The following is a 17424-nucleotide window of genomic DNA, read 5'->3' as shown; positions in this document are numbered from 1 at the left end:
CATTAAAGTAAATAGACTCATCACTCACTACTCTGTGTGTTTCCACCCTCAATCCTAAGTCTCCAAACTCCAACTGGTCACAGTGCTCTCTTTGTATTGTGGGGACCAGAAATGAACACATTATTCTAAATCCAGCCTCAACAGTGTATTAAACAACCTTGTCATACTCTGATTTGTACTCCACACTTTTCTTGACTAAATAATCAATAATTGTGTTTGTCTTTTTGTCTGGTTTGCTGTAGAAGTCTTGCACAAAACACAGGCGTCTTTGTGTTGGTGGCTCTGTGAAATGTGCATTGATGATTCCTTCTGCAGAGAGCAAGTGTCCCATGGGGGTTTACCCTCACCCAAGCATCAACAGCTTTCTTCAATGAATGCCTGGATCGCCAACAGGCAATCAACTACTTGTTGAATAACTCCTGTAACAAACATGTCACTTACATCCCTATGGCAAAGTGCCCGTCCCTGTGTGTATTTTGTGTTGCGTGTTAATGTTGGTGTATAGTCATTGGTACATGGGATATAAACGGGTCTGTGTAACACAAGTGTTTAAAATGTATATTTATGTTTAGGCACGAGGATTGCACAGCACTTCACGTGCAAGTAAAATGTAGTAATATGTGAGCACGGGGAATTGCACTTTATTAATTCACGTGCAGTTGTACCGCGACTCCAACTGAATGATTGATTAGCAATTGAGTCACGGTACAGCTGCATAAAAGCCCACTCAGGGTTGGGTGTTCGGTGAGTGGAGAATGGGATTGGAGACGGAGGTAATAAATAATAAAATAATAAAGTTAAAATATCTGCTCACTGTGTTTTGTGTAGTGTCCGTTTTGTTTGTCTTTTCTTTTGGCGAATGTGCCGTGTCCTGTGTTTTTGTGTTTGTTACAATCGTTTATTTTCTGGCTGTCTGTTCATTTATTAAATGATGAGCGAAACCATTCGCTCAGCTCCACCAAACTCCACCTCTCTCGTTGTTTATTTCCTTTTTCTGGTCTGACGTCACCCACTCGGGCCGTCGTTGTGACAATCCCCCATCACAGCTGTAAATACAAAAGAGCTACCAGTAAAATGAAATGTAAATAACCCTGACTCGCTGTACATCCTAAGTTTGACCAAACAGACGGACAGAGGCCTCCTTCCCCGCACTCGATAACGTGTGCTAAAGAAGGCCCTTAGCAAGTTTTGATACAATTGGACAAGTTGTTATCTTGGTCTAGGCAAAACACAGGGTGACATGTATGTAACAAGCTAGATTTAGACGCATGTGTTTTCGTACACTTTATTTTAGCTTTTGTTTTTTAGTTCAAGTGAGGTAAGCGGTCCTAACCTGGGAGTTTCTTGAAGGTCCAAATGCCTTCTTTGCTTCTACTAATTACCCTTATAGCTTGACCTCAAGCAATAACTGAGAAGTGGAAAATCCTGCTTTATGTTTTGCCTGCCTGAATTCCATGTCATGGTAAAACTTTTACCTATCAAGGCTAATGGCAAGAGGGAAGGCTTTCAGGGAGACCTAGCGCAATCCTCATTGGCTCATATTAAGCGTTTGCACTTTAGCTGGATCCTTTTGTAGACCTGCAAATGGCATTGGGAGCTGTGGAGAAGTGTCTGTCAGTATAAGTGAATTTGTGTATTCAGCTTTAAAATGAACATCAACTAATCTGTTTACCCCAGTATGAATACATTCTAAAACCAAAACAGACTGCTGGAATGACACTTTTCTACAAGACTTCAGTTTATTCAGAACAGAAGAACAGATTTTTTTTTTACCTGTTTTTTTTCTTTTAAAACAAATGTTTTCTACATGGATTGTAAAACGATCAGTTCCTTTTTATATAAGTGCTTGACCCCGTTATCTCATCATTGAAAAGCCCAGAATGGATCTTGGATGTTGTTTTAAGCAAGAAGATGCTTGATATCTTGCTTATGAAGCATACTTAGCACCTAATACGTAAACAATAATAATAATAATAATAATAATAATAATAATAATAATACATTAGACAGATTACGCCATGAAAATATTTGAAAAACTTTGTGAAAAAAATGGTTTATAATGAATTAGTCTTTAGCTCCCTCACCCATACAAATAAATTATATTTAAAATAGAAAAAAATGCAGTAATTACACTCAATAATTAAAAAGATAATAATTAAAAATTGTTGTACTTGCAGTCCTTGAAGGTGCTTATTGCTGACTGTGTGAGTCTTCTTAATCAAAATGGCTCCCATTGGTTTAAATCAATCTTCAAAGAATATGGTTTTATACCACAAGTCTATTTCTTTGTTATGTTGACCTAATTTAAATGTAGTGGATGGTAAATTAATAAGAACGTTTTTAAAATCAGTTTTTGAATGAAGATTGCAATTGCAATTTTATTATTATTTCATTCTAATCAAAAGAATGATACATTCAATGAAGAGTCATTATTAAACAAACAAATTACAAAATATTTGTCAGAAAGGTACCTTTCACTTGGCTTCTGTTTCAGATATCATTGAAAACCATATATTTTTTTTTTTTTTGTCAGTTCAGTGAAAATAGAAGTCTTTTAAATTACTATCGTATTTATTTAATATTGGATTACAGTGTCAAAATGTATTAGATTTTCATTTTGGAATTCTTATTGGACTGCATCTGGGCCTGCTGTATTTAAAAGGGGTTCCTGTGAAATAATCTCCTCTTTTTGGGCTATTAGTCAGTCATGGTGGTTTTGAACCTGCTCAGAAACTTGAGGCGTGATTCTGAAGACTTGAATCTGAAGATGTGATGCAATTTGTATGCATACGCCACCGCAGTATCTCACCAGATCAACCAGAGAGAGGAGCTGAACGAAAAAAAATACAGAATTGAAAAGGTGAGAGAATGAGCTGCCATTCTATTTCAGTGCAAAACAGCTGCTATTAAACTTACTAAAAAGAAAAAAAAGAGGGACAGACAATTATATAGTCTGGACTAGGGAGGGTACAAGTTTGGTGCAGTACAGAGTAGAGAAAAAAAAATTACCATTGCTATCCAAAGAACAAAGTATTCATCAATAAAACTGTTGAAATACTGGTTCAAAAACAGCAGCCCTGGTCCAATGAATGCTGTATCCTGTAGATGAAGCTCACTTTTTGCCATATGTGCCACCTAATATATAAAGAAATACAGAAAACAGTATTACAGAAACATTCCTGCAAGGGGTCTAGCATTATAGGCACAAAACCTGCTGTAAACTATCTACTTAACATGTACTAAAGTTGACCATAATTCCATTGTAAGAATTAGTGTATTTAATACCTAGAAAGGCTGGCAGTGCAAGACTGGTGTCACTATGTCATTTTGATGTAAACTCAAATGTTTGACCTTTCTTGACTGGCAACTAAAAACAGAATTCACCAATCAGCTCCACTCTTACTCCCTGGACCCCTGCCAGTGTTAGATCGGGAGGTGATGCTGGAGGCCCGTGCTGTTACTCAGAGACGACACACAAAACATGACCTTTCAATTGAACATATTCAAAGTGGTCTTGTGACAACAGTCTGATCAGATAACAGTAAGTAATGTACTTAAATTCCAATGCTTTTGAAAAAAAAACATTTAAAAAAAAAAAACCTGTATGACAGCAGTGCTTGTTTTGATAAAGTTGAAATATTTCAATCTTATCATTGTACGTGGTACTGTATGTGTGCTTCTTTCAATATGATAAACATTTTCCTTGCTTAGGCAGGTACCAAATTGTAAAAAAAAAAAAAAAAAAAAAAAAAAGTAGGACCTGTACCCTAATCACATGCAAGATGACGTTTCTTAGATTTCATCCTACACAAATCAGTCCAGGCACGGTACTGCAGACCATGACATTAAAGTGTTTGTATATCCCTGGAAATGTTTAATTGTCCCCTGTGTCCCATAGGGTCACATAGGGTTAACTGGACACCAGTTCTGAGAAATAATATTAAAAGTCATCTACTTAATATTCTTACTACTTGCACAAATGCCACTGAACTACCATGTGATTAATTTTTTATTATAACGACATTCGCACAATAAAAAGAGCTGTGTATAACAAAAAAAAAAAAAAAAAAAAACTTACAACAAGTTTATTGGCAATCTTGGCAAACACACATCCAAATGTTAAGATGTACAGACAGGAGTGGTTTTCAAAAAGCTGGCTGGAAGATTTCTTGAAGATCATGACAGCCATCGTTAAGACAAGACCTATGTGAGTGCCTGGAGAAAGCACACTGGTGTCCTATAGGACAAAAATAATTAAATACATAAATAAATACATAAAATATGCAAGAAATAGGTAAAACGATCAACTGAACTAAATATCACCATGATGTGCAAGTTAGTCTCTTTAGTTGATTTCTAGATGTAAAATTATAAAAAAGCAGTGCTATGCTACATGAAGAAGTATGCTGTCAATGGTGTTGTCCACACACTTTATTGGGGTTTGGAATATGGGGAAGGCAGATGCAGAAACCCAATCAATGTAATGACCATTAATGTTTATTGTATCTGCTTTTTTTTTGTTTTTAATACAATAAAGAAAGAGAGAAACAAATTTTAAGCCTAATATTTTAGGGATGTCAACAGCTGTTGTTCATTCCGGCTCACATCACATCAGGACTAGCAAGTTTCAAAGGGTTTAGACTAGTACCACAGTTGTTACTTTCTAACCCTGTACACACACACTCCAACACTGTTTACATTATTAAAATGGAGCCCTTTACCTTTTTACTAAATTATATAACCCCAATAAGTTTTACCAATAAGGTGTTGTGTAAAAAACTAGAATTATAACGTGGCAGATGTGAAGACCATATAAACAACGGTTTCAGTTTTTCTAAGCTGTTAACCATCAAAAAAAAGTTCAACATGTAGAAATTTAAAATATGACTTACTGCAACTGTGGACCCATTCTTGCCCACACCTCCACTTAAAATGACTTGGAAGTAATTGGAACAGGAAAACAGCGCTCCGCCTATTATGCCAAGTAGTGGAAAGGTTTGGAGTTTCCATCCTAGTACTGGAAGCTTTAAGGAAAAACAACAATGCAGAGGATATGTGATTATTTCTCAGTGTAAACATTCTTATTAAAAAGAGCCACACATGCACAGCTGAATGATTACCGAAGCCAGTGTAACAGGAAACAACATCTGCCCATGTGATGCTTCATGTCCATGGTAGGTAGACCCAGTGTCATGAAGATATTTACCTTTTAGTCATCTCAGTAGCAGTTTATTCAAGCTTCCTTGGGCAGCAAAGAGTAAAAGTGAAACAAAAGCTCTTATTGAAATATTTGTCTTTGAACACTCCTCCCCTTCTACCTAATTTATAAAAAAAATCTAACAGTGTAGAGCTCACTGTACAGTGCTGTATTTCTAATGTGTTACATTGATACACACAAGAAAAAATAAACAAAGACTGAAGCAAGAGCTTATCTAGTACAGTACTAGAAATAATAACAAAAGATAAACAACCATTCCGGCCCGTGGCTTTGCATTCAAGTGTTTCTCTACCGTACAAAATAGCCCTGTGTGGATGCCGCTGTTCTACTGTAGGCACGTTTAAAAATTAATTGATACAGGAAGTCAAAGACTGACAGCTTTACCTTGGCTAACTCCTGTCACAATAGTGATATGATTGAACATATTTTGGCATCGATATGAAACAGGCAGTCTTATTATTTAAAACTTCCTACTAACAGAGTCGTATTGTAAGAGACTTATGTGGCCCTCAGAACACGATACGATACACAAACAAGTGGTTAAAAACAAGTTCTTGAGCAAACTGATGAATCTGTCAAGGTATCTTTAAAAGGTAGTGCTACATCTCAAAAGTTTCATTTGCAACATTTTTAGTTTTCAAAACCTTGCATTCAGAAAACCAGCAGCTGGGACCTATCCTGGTACAGACCTTCACATCGAAAATCACTCTTCTTTGGAAACTGTTACAACATACAGTATGTAAACAGCAATTAATAGCACAAGCTTCTTGAAATGATTCAGACAGGCTGGCATAAATGATCTCCACATCCTTATTCAGGAGGACTGTTATGGTATTGTAGGTTTTTTATTTATTTATTTAAAAATCCTGAACACTTTACAATATGTTGAGGGAATTCAAATATAAAATCAAAATATTATTTGCCCAGAACCCCCCCCACCCCCTCCCCAATTTTCCCCCGATTTGGAATGCCCAATCACTTTTTTTTTTTTTTTTAAATTTAGTAAATTGCCAATTACTTTTGTTATTTTCTCCCAATTTGAAATGCCCAATTACTATTTAGGCTCAACTCACCGCTACCACCCCTGCGCTGACTCGGGAGCAGCAAAGATGAACACATGCTGTCCTCCGAAGCTTATGCCGTCAGCAGCCCACTTCTTTACACGCTGCAGATTCAGCATGCAGCCGCCCAGGAGCTACAGCGTAGGAGAACAACGCAGCTCCCGGGCAGCTAACAGGCAAGCCCACAGGCGCCCGGCCAGACTACAGGGGGCGCTGGTGCGCAGTGAGCCGAGGACACCCTGGCCGACCTAGACCCTCAATCGATTTTAACTCAACAATATTTTGTTCGCAATTGCACGTTAAAATATATCTACTGGAAGTATGCAATTCTTTATTACCCTGTAATCCCACAAGCCGGTTCCTCCAAAGGCTGTCATCAAATACATGATTGTAATGGAGATCTGGACTTCTGTCACATCAATTCTGAAAACCGAGGAAGAAATAGAACTATTCACACACACCCAAATCAGCAGCACCACATCAATCCTATCATTCCTTAGTACATGCACAGTGCTGTCAGCTATCTACAATAATGATATAATTTAAACAGATATTCACAGTCTATGTATTCTCAGCTGCTACAAAAATAAAAAGAGCTCCACAAATCAGCTTGCAGTTGACTTTCAAAATGCCTTCAACACAAGTTCAAAAGCTCCTTCAAACATTATTGCACACCCTACCCCTGGTTCAGCTGAATTCAATTTTAAAATCTTGGTTTTATCTTTGGAGATGGAATGGAAAAGGACCACACCCAAACAGAAATAGAAATAAAGTAAAACAGTAACTTGTTTCTCAACATACATTTTATGCATTCCAGAAAAAAAATTATAATAATTTGAGCAATGACACCTCTTGGCAAGCAGAGGCAATTGCTGGCCGCTCATAATGCTACACATTACTTAGAGTTGCATAAAATGTTCACTGAAAGAGAATGCTCTTGGGTCTGTGTGGACAAGGGTAAACCAGACAGCAGTGATAGCAGCAGCACAGCAGGACAGCATGGATGACTTCTTTATGACATTCAATGCAGTTCAGAATGGGAACAGACAACTGTCAGGCCCCTGCTTGAATTGTCACGTAGCTGAGCTGAAATAAAACTGCTGATGTGTTAATGTTCTACAAGTCCACCAGGAGACATGCTCTTCTGTCTTGTGCTAAACACTTGCCATTTTGTTTGCAGCCAGTTTCACTATAAATACATTTCATAAATACAGGATTCCCAGGACTGAGGGTTACACTGCACTGGTGTAATCAATACACTGTTTTTTTTTTTCCACTCTTTGAGCCAAGACACACACACAAACAAAGGATAATATTGCATGTTAATTTAGTTCTTAGAATAGACTACTTTCATTTTGGTTCCATGATTTACATACTAGGAGTGTCTAAGTGGCTAAATCAAGCTTATTTTTTGAATGAATAATTGAGTTTGTTAAAACATAAAATATTCCACTTAAATGATGTAAAACAATGACTGGACTAAATGCTGCCAATGTTAAAATAAATAATAGGATCCAGTGGGCTAGCTGTAATCAGAAAACAGAAAGTCTTTACACATACTGGTTATTTTAAAGAAAGTGTGGTACTTTGTGTCCCCAATATACATTTCACCTTCCATGGTTGAATGCACGAACACAAACACCAATGTAGTATGAAGTAATAACAACCGAAATGTACACATTCCACTGACCCCTTTATAAAGAGAGTTTACTTACAATCCAAATCTCAGTGTTCCAGAAACATACGTCTGCCAGTGCGCGCAATAAAACATGAACATGCCAATAAAACCACAGAAGAACATCCAGTTAGAATCGGTTCCCATGCGCACAGCTATACACGTTCCTATAGCAACAAAAACTTGAAAAAAGAAATACATAGTTAGACAGAGCACAGCTGAATTCACAAGGATTCAAACATGTGGTTAGTCAACTTAAAAGTAGTGCAAATCAAGGTTTCAAAATAATAATAATAATTCTTACTTTTTTACATGCATAAGCAATATCACTGGTCCTATTTTCTGCTGTTAAAGATCTTTTGGTTCTTTACTTTTACTCGATTTGCCTCATGGAGGTGTCAAAGACAACACTTGACCTTCTGCATAGGGGGTGATAATGTAACAGGAAGAAACAGTTTCCAATTTTTTTTGTACAAAACTGTACATCCATAATTAAGGTGTAAAGAACAAAATGAAAAGATCTTAAAACACTAGAAAAGGAGGACAGTGTTAGTGTTGTTAAAGCTGATAAGGCGGGAACCAATGGATTTTATCCAAGACTATCAAAATTATATATAAAAAAGATACCACCCAGCTGAACATAGGTTTTCCAACAACAACAACATACTGTGCTGAAATTAATTACCTGTTGAGACAGCGTCACAGCCGTGATCAAACAGTTCCCCAAGTGGAGAGCTGCTGTTTGTTCTTCGGGCTTGCTTTCCATCGATTGCGTCCAAGGACTGGTAGATGAAAAGACCTAATGCACTTAATATGAATGCCCATCCTGGTGCCTGAAATAATAAAGGAGGCCAATTTAAATAACATGTGTTGTAAACCACAGAGAATTTTACTCATCACAAATTTGGGACATTGCATTTATTTCTAACAGAAGTAATTAAAATATTGATTCTGCCCTGCCTGCAATACAATCATGTTTGGTTTTTAACCTTAATTCAATTAAAACAGGTTAAAGGAAGGGACCCTTTTTTAATGGTGCACCATAACACTGCTCGATGGCTCTTGTATATTGTAAAAAAAAAAAAAAAAAAAACAAAAAAAAAAACTGCAGAATCGATATTACCTTTACAAGGATAACGTCTTTAAACGAGCACTTCTGAGTAGGTCATTTGCACGTGGAAATATCAGAGTTTTCCAATTAGCAAATGCCTACATAATCTCCTTTCAAATAAGCTATTTAGGTCAGTTCAGCTTTCGTGGGCAGCATGAGCAACCACAGAGTAGCAAACGTGTTGTGGAAGTGAAGCGCTGCGGTCAAGGCTAGCAGAAAGAATAGCAGAGGCAGGAGATTGCAGTTCAAAAAGAGCTTTTATTAACAAACCATTAAAAGAAACAACAAGTTTAAAAAAAAAACTAATGAAAACTAAACCAAAATAAATTAGCACCCAAGCAAAGGCTATCTCGGTGCAGGACAGACAGCATACCCTGTTTCTCTGAACCCTCTATCTAAGGCCCTGTCCACAGGAGTCCAGGAGTCCAGTTCTAAATTACATCTCATTACGTAGTGCGGTTTGTCAGAAGTGTGTAATACCAAACTATATTTTTTGTGTATCCTCCAATACCTCAAAATGCTTTCTGTAATGTTTTGATGCGTGGACATTATAAATACAGCACTCAGAACAGGCGCCTGAAGGGGCTGAGAACGACTATCGGTACTGCTGTACCGTTTTTAGGCTTATGCTGTAAAATGGTGGATCGTGGAGCCACACCGTCATATTTATGGCATGTTGACGGAGCCTAAGCAAAGCCGTTGCTGACCTTGTGTTTTTAAGAAACAATCCCATAATGTTTATGCTAAGCCCTATGTCTTCTGTGGCATGAGCTCCACGTTTGTAAGTTTGTAAACAGATAGTGCATGCTGGGATACTATTGTATTAAGTTTGACAGTCCATTACGCTGCTAGGAACTGTAACCAAACTATTTTAATAGTGTGTACGCATTAAGCCTGACTAAACATGAAGCAGTCCTTTTGTGTGGACGCTAAACTAGCACCCCAGAACAACTGCTGGCATCTCTTTTATACCCCGTGGCTGGATCTAACTGACTATGAATTAATCAATTAGGACCCTGACACATTCTGCACATGGATTTTGCAGTAATGGGATTTTAACCACTTCGAATTTAAAATAAACAAATAAATAAATAAATAAACACATACACACACAATTTACTACAAGCCTGGGGCCATATAATATGTTCTGTACTACACTAAAGCCCCTTTCACACAAATGAAACTACTGAGATTATTACTGACATTAAATAAACTCCTTAACCCTTTTGCAGTCCTATGTCGGACCAGGTCCGACATTACAATTTTCCCTTTCCGTTCCGACATCATCAAAAAGACATAAAGCACAGGTCTCTAGTCATTTTTTCTCCGGAAAAAGATGAGAAAACTTTCAATGGCCAAGTGAGACCGATACAAGACGGAAAAAAAAGGGGTGGATCTGAGAAATACACAGAGCCCCTGCACCACAGAGATAACACTGACATAAACTTCTGCATCCAGCGCTCAAAGAATATCACAGACATCTGCAGAGCTTTTTGAGATGTTATAGTAATAAAATAATGACATGGATCGCATTATTGAGGAGTTTGGTGATAAAACGAGTAATCAGGAGATGATTTATCAGTGTGTACGACTATGAAGAGGTATGTGATAAAAACAGAGAACAAGGGGTGGGGCTTAGCAGTCCTGAGTGACCTGTTGATATGCAGTGCCTTTTAAACCTGTTTTACTGTGAAAAAAAAAAAACTTAAAACAGCGCTTGTAAAATAAACAGAGCGTGTGAAAATAAACTGGACTTGAAGCGCCTGAATAAACGGACTGCTAAGGGTTAAAATACTCACACACAGCAAAAAATTGTGCAATCTATGCCTGTATGATACCGTCATAAGACTTTTCCACAGGTAAAGCGATCATGTGAGTACAACTTTCAAACCTGTCAGTCAACAGATCGTTTTCATGGCAACGGCGATTCGCCCATAAATTACAGCATCACGCACTGTCCCTTCTATTTGTGAATTCACCTCCTCGTCAGCCTGCAAAGTTAACAATTATTCCAGACTTCAAATACTACCTCCTTCTTGATCAGCCATTGTAATTGGGAAAAAAAAAAAAAAAAAATCGCATAACACCAACGACAAAAATACCCAACACGTTCAGTATACAGTCACGTGCCATGTTGACTTTCAATCCACAGCCACTATAGTGCTTCAATATCGGCACAGCATTTCACACAAGAGTTGACAGTTCGACAGTGCAAGATGGTTCAGAAACGGCATAAAATACAATGGCTCCGTGACGATAGGCAATTCACACAGACCAAAATGCCGCATCACTGCCAGTTCTGAGCCGTCATGACTCGTCTTTGTTAAAGGAGTATACGAAATGTAACAAAACTTGGATAATTAAAGGATAAAAAGGAGACTAAATTACCAACACCACTTCTTACAGTTCAGCTGGTGATTCCTGGAGGTCTTATATCCAATACAAGCCCAAATTCATTTAGCTTCTGATGTTGAAATACAAATACAATTTATACAGAAAAAAAAAGATAACGATCATAAAAATGTCTGAACAACCTCCTCCCTGTCTAGCAGAAAATAAAGTTAGTAAACTGTATTGCTGTGACATTCACTATAATGACACATTATGATTAAGGCCTCTGATTTTCGGTTTTAACGGATAAAAACCTGATAAAAACACCCCCCGATACAAAAAAAAAAAAAAAATGAAATCTGTGTACATCCAGTAAACACCGGAAAAACTGTAGAAATGGTTAATCAATTCACGCTGACTTTACCCTTTTCCCCATTAAAAAATAAAACCTACTACAAAAATAAAAATAAATACATTTCCTAGTGCTGCTGGGCAATGTCCCGCCTTCCTGACTTGTATCTATCATTTAGTTCTAAATATTTTAAACCCGCCCAAACTACTGAGCGACAGCACATTCCTACATTTCTATTGGAGACTATACTACCAAGATTTAAAACAAGATTACCATCAGGAATAGAGGCTTGTTAGCGGAATTTAAAGCTGTATTACATATAAGATACAGAGGATTTAAAACAGAATTCTGGTGTAATGTAAATAAAAACCCCAGAAGAATGTGTCCGTGACCATAGGGATTTCGTTGTGGAAGACAGCAAAGGAAAGAAGGTACAATTTAAGTGTGCAAGTACTGTCAAATTACTACATATTTTGACAGAAAAAAACACTCAAGCATTTTGGAAAGTAACCGAAAGCACTAATTACATGCAGTATATCAAAAATGAAAGCACCGAAAAAAACTGATTTACATAAAACTCAAATACCTAAAAATAAGCACCAAAAAATACAATTAATAAAAACCAAAAAACAGAAGCCCTAATTATAATTTTAAATAACTCTGAGACCCTCACAGAAACACTAAGTAAAAGCACAGATGGTCCAGCAGACATTTGAAGTCTTGAAATATTGGGCAAGAAAATCACATGATCCACTTCTTTGGATTGCTAGCAGTTGTGTCACAGAGTTGTTTTAGAAAGACGTGTGTCAAAACCACAGGGTCACTATTTTGGATCTAAATCAGTATTTCAAGGTCACAAACTCAAGCCGAATTTTCTGGTTTTGTAAAACTGCATCTGATTTTACAGGCCCCAATTACCTCTAATGTTGGACTCTCTTATAAGTATTGTATAGTCCAAGATAAGGGATAATTAGGGTCTGGCAAACAAGCTATAAAAGATCAACGGCTATTGAAGCTGACACTGGACGGTTACATGTAGACTATACAGGAGTGAATTGTTAGTTTAAGGAATTTCTAACTGTATCTTACTGTCCAGTAAAGTACAGTATGCTGGTACGAAACCCAGAGTAGAAATTCTCTGAAAAGGCTGATTAAATGTATGCTACAGTATCCCTATGAATTCTCAGCGGCAGTGGGCGTCTCTTTCTCTCTTTCTCTGTCTCTCTACTAATATTAACCAACCTAAACAGTCTGTAAGTAATAAATTATATTGACACACTGTGGTCTCAGATACACAATCATGTATAGTACCTGTCTGAATGAAATGTTAATCAAAAACCTAATTCAATTTTAAAAAGTCTTGATCCCAAGCACTGACCCTATTTCAATGTATCTATATTCAATTCTGGAAGTATCAAGTCTTCTAGACTACTTGTCACTGCATGCCACATGCACTTGTCACTAGATGCCACATGTACAGGCTTGCTGCAGAAGTCTGGGAGACATATTTTGCTACTCTTCTCAACGTATCGGGTTTAAAAAAGTCTTAAATAACAGTCTAAAAACCTCGATCCAACAATGCCTTATTAGATTCAGAAACAGACATGTTAAAACATTTCAAAATTAACATTTATTGCATGCTACTGAGGGGAAAAATACTTACCAAATGTTAATACTCACCACGGTATAGAACACACACAGAAGCTCCCTGACAGGTTGTTGGTGTATTTTTAACCACTGTCAAGTCACATCAGGAATTACTTTTAAATCCATGTGATCCCTGTGTTGCCAGTGTATTGGCTCACTTTGTCAAAATTTTACCTTAACTTTACATCGCCAGTAAAACATTACAATCTTTTGATTTTTTTTCCCCCAGACTTAATTAAAAATAAATGGGAGCTGATGCTGTCTAATATAGTCAAGTTTGTAACTCAAGTATCCTGTGGACTGAAACAGTCTAACATTTCAATTTTGTATAATTATTTTATAGTTGACACACCACACATATACTGGAGAGAACTTTCACCAACAGCAGCTGGTGATGATGAAACACAGCGGACATATTAAACTTGACGGTCTTCACATGGTCCCTGGGAAAACAGTACCCAAGACGAGATCTGCCTTTTAACACCTGCTAGCAGGATCATATGCAGAAGCATACAGTACACTGTGTGTATCACTAAGTGAGAAATTGCTGTTCAATGACTCAAACAGTGTTAAGGCCAGTTTGTTATTTTGTAATAATAAACAATACTTCATTGGCAGCATTTCTTTATTTTATAAGCACCATTTACAGATGGTTTGTGGTCTTTAATTTTAAGCAATAAGCAAACTGTTTTGTAGTGGGAATAACACAAAAAAAAAAAAAAAGTTTTTTTTTTAATGTTATACTGTAGACTATACGGCATAAAACACAGTATTGTATCACACAAAGGTAGAACTCACAACTTGCATGGGCTGTGCAGTCAAGACCTGGATGATTTTACAGGAATTAAAGCAAATTAAGAAATGGGTGATTAGCTGTAAAACAACAGTTGGCAAGCAGCTTACCAGGTGCTTACTGATTCCTCGAGTCATTCAATGGCACAATTTTACCAAAAAAAAAAAAAAAAAAAGGGGGGGAATAGATGTACTATTAATATATTACTGTAGTTTTCTTCCTGTTCTGCTGTTTTGGAGTTATTTAATATTAGAAGAGTTAGGTCTATATGTTATTCTGAGTGCAATCATCTTCTCTATACCTGTATGGCCTGCAGTGCTGAAAGAAAGTACTTCATATAGACCTTGGTTGTCCCCTTTTTGGGAGGGCAGACCACAGTGTAACCACACCTATGTACAGTATGAGCACCAGCACTCACTGAGTGTAGCTGCTGGTACGGCAAAAAACAGCTCCACATTCTCTCTCCAGGATCACATTTTACACCCAGAGCAAAAGTCTGGTATTTTCCGAGTAGTGCTGCAGGAACCAATTATTCATATTGAGTTCTCCACAGAAATCAGGGTCTGACATTTACCATTCCAAGCGAAACAAGTGAATAAACAGCTGCTTGGCTATGTAAGGAGCAGCTGTTTTGACTCATTTCACTTGGAATGGTAAATTAGCCTACTCAAAACCAATGACCCTAACCTGTGGAGCGCTTGATTCGAATAATCAATTCATGCAGCTATATTCTTGAGTCACCAGTAAACCACAAAACTAAATCTGGAGACTGTGTGGTCCTGTGGTTAAAGAAAAGGGCTTGTAACCAAGTGCTTCCCAGTTCAAACCCCAGCTCAGCCACTGATTCACTGTCTGACCCTGAGCAAGTCACTTAACCTACACCCTAGTCTCGTATCTTGTAAAGCAATTTGTGATGGTGGTCCACTATGAAAGGCACTATATAAAGATTATTATTATTATATATCACATCAGGGGAATCCAACGAAGAATACATGCACTACTAGGACACCAATCGTCTACACCAATTAACCATTAAAATGTGTTAAGTATCTGTAAATTATTTAAGTCACTCGTACAGTGGGAAGTGGGATGAATCTCTGTTTCTTATACTACTGGCTCTGTTATGCAACGTTTCAGATTAACTGTTTTGTCAAAGCCCCATTTCGTAACACCAGAAGTCCCTTAATATCATTGATCGGACTGAAACAACACCAGATTGTAAAGGCTAACCTGTCTGTTGGATTAACTGTAACAGCTCAAATTTGATGGAACAAAATCTGGGCAAAGCTATGGATTTGGATCTTAATGCTTTAGCCATTAAATACAGTGATCCATTATAATCTCTTCATAAACCAAACGTATTATTCAGACCTGAACTGTTCATGCGTTAGAACTACTGGACACTACCTGCAGCTCAAACACACACTATACAATAGTTCAGTGTTGGAAATTACTCAGAAAACTATTTAGTTATTTTAGGTAGAAATATATTGCGTTCTATTCCAATAACATAGCTGTGTTTCTAAATGCACTAAATAGACTCACACTCATTTAAGCAGCGTGAGTGGACAGCCTTTGTAATCAATAAAAATGACCTGTGTGTAAAGCTGTCTTGTGTACAGAGTAAAGGTCACATCAATATGCCACTCCAACACTTCCCGCTGTATCAGTCTGCAGACATTTCAAAAATATGCTGACACGCTTTTAACACAATCTACTTAAGAGCTGTTCCTAATACTCCCATTGTGCTGCGCAGATACAGAGCAGCCAGACTGGTCTGTATAATTGTCCCAATAGGTGGATTAATCAGTGCTCATGAATTCCAAATGGCTTACTGCAAGCACTGCACCCACTGCTGGAATGTCAGATACCTGTCCTGTGTATTGGAAAGAAAGCCCAAGATAACATGTTTAGATAAGACAATGTAGAAATACCTATTGTTTTTTGTTTTGTTTTGTTGTTTTTGGACATACTAAACATGTTACACGTTTTTAGCTTCAATACACTTCTACAGAACTCCCAGTTTTTTGTTCATTCAGGTTTTCTTAACATTCAGGGAACAACACAGAAACACTCCAACCCTCTTTTTATTTAAAAAAGGTTAAACTGTAAAGATGTTACGATTCTAAATCTAAATAAAAAGAGAAAATGAATTTCAATTTGACAGATTGGGAAATTAAAAAGACAGCATTCATACTGTTCCTAACTCATTAAGTAACACTGAGCCTTTTTTTATAATGAACTTGTAGTTACTAAACGTAGGGAGCCGTTCCAATCACACACAAACTACTTAATTATATATATAGCTTTGGCGTTCTGCTTGTTTGCTATTTACTGAGCTATGAAATTTCTGCCACATAATTCCATATTTTTGTGTGCGTGGGTATTTGCATTATTATTAAACACGAACTGATAAAATCACTACTTTTCATAAGCTGTACCCTCTCGTGTAACCTAAACTAAACATAAAGCCCGCATTGGGTGTTTTTTGGTTCCACTTGGAAACTAAATATAAACCTGCCTGGTGTCAATTTACTCCAAGCGCGTCGACAAGATATTATTCACGTACAGGGAACGTGAAGTTTTGATGGTTGTTATTTTTTTAACTTCGCCCTTCTTTACAACAGAAAATAAAACTATTAAGTTACTAATTAAGTTTTTTTTTTTTTTTCTTACCTCCTCTCTGGCAGAGGGACAGTAGCACATTAGGATAAATGTTGTGGCGACATTAATAACAAGTCCAACTATAGTGAGAGTATTGGGGGCTACCCAGGTTGGGATTAGTTCAACCAGCCAGTTCCAGTAGATCTGCATCGGCGGCTCGAACATCGATCGACCCGAAGAGCTGTATTTATGTTCCTCCAGTCGTTTCAGCTGTGGAGCTGTCATGGGCTCCGGCCACATACACTGTGCCATTGTTATTTTTTTATGTAGGATTTCACAAGGGTACCCCTTTAAAAACACGGCGATTTTGTAGTCTGATGTTTTGGCTTCCACGAGCTATGTTTTCAATCATTTAATCCTTTGCAAATAAACTCATTTTACAAGAGCGCGCCAGTAGTTGCTGCCGTTGTTCTGTATCACCGTGTGTTCGTGCTGCTGCTGGAGAAGGAAATCAGAGCCCGGAAGGTAGCGCAGCCGGGAAATTTAAGTGAATGCTATTTGAACTACAGACAGACACCAATTTCCCGGCTGCACTGTTTGCGGTGTTGCTACATACAGTACACATTTAGTCC

The 17424-nt window shown here is 37.4% G+C and overlaps 1 protein-coding gene across 1 annotated transcript; it reads right to left on the bottom strand.

Annotated features, from left to right (window-relative positions):
• Nucleotides 1-1725: 1725 nt before the first annotated feature.
• Nucleotides 1726-17321, bottom strand: chpt1 (choline phosphotransferase 1). Its single transcript, XM_041255094.1, has 8 exons — nucleotides 16865-17321; nucleotides 8640-8787; nucleotides 7995-8136; nucleotides 6618-6702; nucleotides 4893-5024; nucleotides 4079-4237; nucleotides 3010-3135; nucleotides 1726-2830 (listed from the first exon to the last, which is right to left on the bottom strand). The coding sequence occupies exons 1-8, from the start codon at nucleotides 17102-17104 to the stop codon at nucleotides 2702-2704; spliced, it is 1161 nt and encodes a 386-aa protein (XP_041111028.1). The 5' UTR covers nucleotides 17105-17321; the 3' UTR covers nucleotides 1726-2701.
• Nucleotides 17322-17424: the final 103 nt, after the last annotated feature.

The sequence above is a fragment of the Polyodon spathula genome, chromosome 7 (genome assembly GCF_017654505.1).
Source record: "Polyodon spathula isolate WHYD16114869_AA chromosome 7, ASM1765450v1, whole genome shotgun sequence".
Classification (NCBI taxonomy): Eukaryota; Metazoa; Chordata; class Actinopteri; order Acipenseriformes; family Polyodontidae; genus Polyodon; species Polyodon spathula.
The sequence above is the reverse complement of the archived record's forward strand: the minus strand, read 5'-3'. Positions and strand labels throughout refer to the sequence as shown.

Coding starts and splice junctions, on each gene's coding strand:
- chpt1 (XM_041255094.1), bottom strand. CDS start 17,104: ATGGCACAGTGTATGTGGCCGGAGCCCATGACAGCTCCACAGCTGAAA. Junction 8,788..16,864: donor GTCCCTCTGCCAGAGAGGAG/GTAAGAAAAAAA, acceptor TTATTATTTCAG/GCACCAGGATGGGCATTCAT. Junction 3,136..4,078: donor AGATTGCCAATAAACTTGTT/GTAAGTTTTTTT, acceptor TTTATATATTAG/GTGGCACATATGGCAAAAAG.